This window comes from Mandrillus leucophaeus, unplaced genomic scaffold (genome assembly GCF_000951045.1).
Source record: "Mandrillus leucophaeus isolate KB7577 unplaced genomic scaffold, Mleu.le_1.0 Scaffold69, whole genome shotgun sequence".
Taxonomy (NCBI): domain Eukaryota; kingdom Metazoa; phylum Chordata; class Mammalia; order Primates; family Cercopithecidae; genus Mandrillus; species Mandrillus leucophaeus.
In genome coordinates this window covers 1,765,645-1,771,816 of record NW_012107474.1, presented here as the reverse complement: position 1 = coordinate 1,771,816, position 6,172 = coordinate 1,765,645, and the positions used below count along the sequence as shown (strand labels likewise).

The 6,172-nt window shown below is 57.3% G+C and overlaps 1 protein-coding gene across 3 annotated transcripts in view; it reads left to right on the top strand.

The window, feature by feature from the left end:
- AGPAT3 (1-acylglycerol-3-phosphate O-acyltransferase 3) overlaps positions 1-6,172 on the top strand; it is a 106,628-nt gene that overhangs the window by 76,969 nt on the left and 23,487 nt on the right. For all 3 annotated transcript variants that reach the window (XM_012002530.1, XM_012002529.1, XM_012002528.1), the window contains 3 exons: positions 984-1,145; positions 2,478-2,631; positions 3,501-3,603. In XM_012002530.1, coding sequence (XP_011857920.1) covers positions 984-1,145; positions 2,478-2,631; positions 3,501-3,603 — 419 coding nt within the window. The remainder of the gene's footprint in view (positions 1-983; positions 1,146-2,477; positions 2,632-3,500; positions 3,604-6,172) is intronic.

Sequence of the window (6,172 nt, the reverse complement as noted above, 5' to 3'; positions counted from 1 at the left end):
GGGGACCCGGGGAGGGCTGGGGCTGAGCGGGGTGGGGTGGTCCCAGGGTAGGGCTAAGGGTGAGTGGCGGGGGGTCCCAGGGAGGGCTGGGGGTGAGCAGGGGTCCTGGGGAGGACTGGGGTTGAGCGAGGGTCCTGGGGAGGGCTGGAGGTGAGCAGGGGGGACCCAGGAGGGCTGGGGGTGAGCGGGGGGTGTCCCAGGGAGAGGCTAGGGTGAGCCATGGGGGTCTCAGGGGAGTTGCTGAGAGTGGCAGGGGTCCCAGGGAGGAGCTAGGGGAGTAGGGGGGTGCCAGGGGTGAGCAGGAGGGCCCTGCAGGGGGAGGTATTGGGTAGAGCAGTGGGGGTCCCATCAGAGGAGCTGGGGGAGACTTGGGGTTCCCAGGGAAAGGGCTGGGGGAGCAGGGGAGTCCGTGGCGAGGTGCTGGAGAGGCCCCTGGGGTCCGAGTCCCTGAGTGTTCCTCCTGGGGCGTCTCTTTGAGCTGGGCAGTGGTTCCTGGCTGCTTGAGGGGCCCTGGCCCGCAGGGCCTCAGCTGTCCCCGAGCTGTGCCCTCCTTTCTCATCATGGCCTTTGCCTTTGAGATGACCCCACCTGCATCCCCGCAGAACCACTTCCATTAGCTAAGCTGCCTCGGATGAAACCTAAACTACTCCCCGATGCTGGCAGAGGAATTTCGTTGCAGTCAGAGCCCCTGTGTGAGGCAGCACCCCCAGGCCACCCCCAGGAAGCCTGGTACCCTCTGCATCGGGCTCACCCACCCTCCCTGAGGCCCCCCCAGCCAAGCCTGAGCCTCAGTTTCCTCATTTCTGGGGCGGCCCACTCGCTCTCAGAAGCCAAGTCCTCATTCACAACAGACCCCCTGAGCCACAAAACCGTGACTCCCAGAGCAACACCACACAGGAGCTGGGTGCGCCGGGAGCCTGGCCAAGCCCCTGGCCTCTGTCTGATGCTGAAGTGCCCGGTGCCCCTCCTTCTCCTCCCTCCAGAGCTCCAAGGTCCTCGCTAAGAAGGAGCTGCTCTACGTGCCCCTCATCGGCTGGACGTGGTACTTTCTGGAGATCGTGTTCTGCAAGCGGAAGTGGGAGGAGGACCGGGACACAGTCATCGAAGGGCTGAAGCGCCTGTCCGACTACCCTGAGTACATGTGGGTGAGTGCGCAGAGCGGCCTGACACTCTGCGTGCTGGGAGGCGGCCACGCCCACTCCTGACGCACCACTGCCCGCGTCCCAGGCTGGAAACCCCAGGAGAGCCTCTGCTCTGGGGCACTGTTTCCAGAGCTCCCCATCTGAGCTGCAGGCGTGGAGGCTTCTCTTGGGCCACCTCCCTGCTGTTCACCGAAATCCCAGCTCTGACCAGGCCATCCTAAGGGGACCTGGCGGGGGAGGGGCAGGGCAGGGTGCCCCCAGCGAGCCCTGGCTGTGCCTGCCCTGCTCAGTATGCGTCCCCATCCCTTTTTCTGTCCCTTCTTCCTGGTCTGTATTGGAAAATGGGCTGCCTGTGCTGTTAGCATTTCTGGGGTTTTTTTTTTTGGTTTTTTGGTTTGTTTTGTTTTAAGATGGAGTCTTGCTCTGTCACCCAGGTTGGAATTCTATGGTGCAATCTCGGGTCACTGCAACCTCCACCTCCCAGGTTCAAGCAATTCTCCTGTCTCAGCCTTCCAAATAGCTGAGATTACAGGGGCACGCTACCACACTTGGCTAATTTTTTGTATTTTTACTAGAGATGGGGTTTCACCATGTTGGCCAGGCTGGTCTCAAACTCCTGACCTCAGGTGATCCACCCACCTCAACCTCCCAAAGTGCTGGGATTATAGGCATGAGCCAACTTGCCAGCCTGCTGTTAGCATTTCTTTTTTTTATTTTGATATGGAGTCTTACTCTGTCGTCCAGGCTAGAGTGCAGTGGCATGATCTCAGCTCACCACAACCTCTGCCTCACGGGTTCCAGTAGTTCTCCTCCCTCAGCCCCCTCACCGGGATTACAGGCGCACACCACCACGACCAGCTAATTTTTGTGTTTTAGTAGAGATGGGGTTTCACCATGTTGGCCAGGCTGGTCTCGAACACCTGACCTCATGATCTACCCGCCTTGGCCTCCCAAAGTGCTGGAATTATAGGGTTGAGCCACCGTGCCTGGCCTGCTGTTAACATTTCTAACTCACGCTGTGGCAAGTGGATGAAACCCTCTCTGTTTTCACACTGATCAGAGGCTGCTGCCCCGACACACCTTCATGTCTCATTTCTTTCTGGAAAGTTCTTTCTGGAGATCTCTCCTGTGTGAGTGAACATGTGTGATTGGAGTGCAGACTCTGGCCCTAGAATAAAAGAACCTTTCAGTCCTAACCCATGCTGCTCGCTAAAGCAAGATTTCCACAAATTCAGCCACAACCTTTGGTACCTGTCAGAGAGGCAGGTGTGGCCTGGACATGCGCCTGCCCCAGCTGCTCTGCAGGGTGACCCTCTGTCTCCGTGTCGATCCTAGTTTCTCCTGTACTGCGAGGGGACACGCTTCACAGAGACCAAGCACCGTGTCAGCATGGAGGTGGCGGCTGCTAAGGGGCTTCCCGTCCTCAAGTACCACCTGCTGCCGCGGACCAAGGGCTTCACCACTGCGGTCAAGTGCCTCCGGGGGACAGGTAGGCCCCAGACTGCCCGAGCCGGGGCCACCGCTGCGCTCACGGAAAATAGTGATTTCTTAAAAAAAAAAAAAAAAAAAAAAAAAGAATAGTGCATTCCATGTGAAACACAGGAGAGCGAAAGTGAGAAAGGAATCAAGTGAGGGGGTTGGCACCACAAGGTTCCCGCGTCAGGTTTTGAGGTGATAAAATGCTAATTCATGAGAAACAATTAAAATAATAAAAAATACATAATGTAAAACCTTATGAAGGGGAAATAATCATTATTATATCCTATTAATCCGAAAGGAGTCGAAATAAAAGAAAGGGACAAAGAACAGAAAACAGCCAGACAGCAGGGGTCAGATAGCAGGGTCCAGACAGCAGGGTCCAGACAGCAGGGTCCAGACAGCAGAGGCCAGACAGCAGGGGTCAGACAGCAGAGGCCAGACAGCAGAGGCCAGACAGCAGGGGCCAGACAGCAAGGGTCAGATAGCAGAGGTCCAGACAGCAGGGGTCAGGGGTCAGACAGCAGAGGTCCAGACAGCAGGGGTCAGACAGCAGAGGTCCAGACAGCAGAGGTCAGACAGCAGAGGTCAGACAGCAGAGGCCAGACAGCAGAGGCCAGACAGCAGGGTCCCACTCACAGCGTCAGTACCCGTGGGAAACGTCAGCCACTAAGTGCCCTCCCCAGCAGAGGAGAACGAGGCAAAAAGAGGGAAAGAAAACTTGGAGAAGAGGTCCCGGCGTGTTCTCCCCAGGACGGGGCCAGGCCCCTGGCATATTCTCTCCAGGATGGGCCGGGTCCCAGGTGGAACCTGCATTTCCCTCTGGCAGTGACCGTGCAGCCGCCCGGGCTGGGTCACCCACCCTCCCGTCTCCTCCCACAGTCGCAGCTGTCTATGACGTAACCCTGAACTTCAGAGGAAACAAGAACCCGTCCCTGCTGGGGATCCTCTACGGGAAGAAGTACGAGGCGGACATGTGCGTGAGGTGAGGCCAGACCCTGCGACTCTTGGGCCGCCCCCCATACCTTCCTGAGTTTGCACTGGGCAGAGGCCAGGAGGGCGGCTGGGTCCAGGCGCCATGTCCCACAGTCCCACGGTGGGGAACCCACACGGAAGGCCCGTCTGCAGCCCTGCCCCACTAAACAGACACGGGAGAGGCCCTGCAGGACTCGTCCGGGGCTCGGGATGCAGGCCACAGAGAGGACACGGAGACACGGGGGATGCGTGGGGAGACTCACCGTTGCCCACAGTGTGTTTTGTTCCTTTGGGGACATCGTTGACCTGGCATTGGGGGCCACCTCCGTCCTCTCCTTCTGCCTTCTTGGGAAGCCCCTGCAGTTCCCTCTGTAAGACGCTCTGTCCCTTCCCGGGCCTGGTCTCAAACCCCACTGGGCTCCATAAGTCTCCTGGGTCCCGCAGTCACACGACCTGGGGAGCATGTGGTGCTGACTTCTCACCCAGGGGTGAAACCCAGGCAGGTCTCTTGGTGGGCAGGACGGGACCCCCTGCAGAGCCTCTGGCCTGAAGCAGCACTGGTGATGGGAGTGGCTTTCTGCTGGCCCTGGCGATGGCAGCCCCAGCACGCGAGGGACCATAGTGTCTGAAGGAGACAGTGGTGAAGGGAGAGGAAGAACCTGTTTGATTTTTTTTTTTTTTCCCTTGGAGACGGAGTTTCACCCTGTCAGCCAGGCTGGAGTGCAGTGGCTCAATCTTGGCTCACTGCAACCTCCACCTCCCCGGTTCAAGCGATTCTCCTGCCTCAGCCTCCTGAGTAGCTGGGGTTACAGGTGCCCGCCACCACGCCTGGCTAATTTTTTATTTTTTTAGTAGAGACGGGGTTTTACCATATTGTCCAGGCTGGACTTGAACTCCTGACCTCCGGTGATCTGCCCACCTTGGCCTCCCAAAGTCCTGGGATTACAGGCGTGAGCCACCACGTTGGGCCAAAGAGCCTTTTTTAAACCCCGTCTTGAGAGTTGGGGCTTCCGTGCTATGGGGCGCCAGTCCTGTCCCAATGAAATAAAACAGGAGTGGTGTGTCCAGACCCCAGGAGGAGCCTGGGGCTTGCTCTGAAGGGTACTAACGGCTTTCCCCCGGGCAGCATGTCTCTTTCCCCACAGTCAGGGCTGTGGGTGCCGCCACTGAGCCATTGCTGCCCTTGGACTCTCCAGGCTTCTCTGGCTTACATAGAAGAGAAAATCCACCCAGAAATCCTATTGACTTAAAGCCCAGGTTGAGGTTGTGACCTTAATTCCAGCATAAATCATCATTTCAGGCAGACTTTTGAGGCACGAAGAAACTGCGCTGGATGGCCCTTGTTGAGCTTGTCAGTCTCTGGTTTCATTCAAGTGTGTGCAGAAAGGCAAGGCCCTCCTTGCCTGGTAAAGCTGCACAGAGCTGTCACTATATGCGTTTCCATATTTGCAGTCCAACCACAGCCTACTGGGCGTGTGTCCTGGTCAGCCTAGCCTGCCCATGGTGGCTACAGGCCCTCTACATTCTAATCGCGAGAACCTGAGCACATACAAATTAAACAAAGCAAAACACACCACCACCCAGTTCTTCTGGCCACACTCTAGAAGGTTTCCAGAAAGGGTTTGTGAACATAAACACAAGCTAGGTCACACTCCCTTCTGAAGTTCAAGGACTGGCTAATTAGAGGCGGAGGCGCTCTTCTCCTGACCTGGCGTGAGTGAGACCATGAGTGGAGAGTTCTCTCCCTTATGTGCCTAAAACCCCTGGGAGGGAGCTCTGAGCCACTGTGGACCGTGGAGACTGCGGTGACTGACCAGGGCCCTGGATGGTCCAGATGGCAGGCTGGGACAGGACATGAGGTGGGATAATAGCAGCCGGTGGCCTTGTGCTGGATCCTGGCCACAGCTGGCCTCAGTCGTCTTCACGAGAGGAGCCCCTGAGGCACATCTCGCTCTCATCCTTGGGTGGTTAGTGGTGGTCCAAGACTGGGCGGTCAGAGTAGCTGCCCAAGGTCAGCACTGGCCGTGGAGGAGCCGGGCCGCCTGCCAAGCCGCACGGCGCCTCCGCCTCGGGTGCCATGCAGCTCCCCACGGAGAGATTTCTCATCAGCCATCCTCCCTGCCGCTGCCTTTATTTTGCCCAATCGTATTTTAATAAATACTCGCTTTGAACTTCTAAGGCTTCAGCTATTCAGGTCACTGACCGCTTCGCTGTTGGAGGAGCAGCAGTGTCCCCGCGCGCCCCTGTGGCCATGCCATCATAACGCCAGGCTCTGCACCGCATGGGGCTGGTCCTCCTTCCTCCTGCATGGGTGGTGATGCCTGGGGCCGCAGGGAAAAAGGGCCAGTGTGTGCAGGATGGCTGCAGGGCTCTTCTGTCCCCAGGGCTGGCCTCTGGGCTGAGGGCCTTCAAGTGACTTGAGTCAGCTCCAGGAGGCAGATGCTCAGGGTGACACCCTGGGGTGCAGAAAAAAGTAGAATTTTTATTTATCTTTACTTTTTATCTTATCATTTTTAATTCTTATGTTTATATATTTCATAATGTATATAACAGACATACAATAAAACCCGTATGTGGGG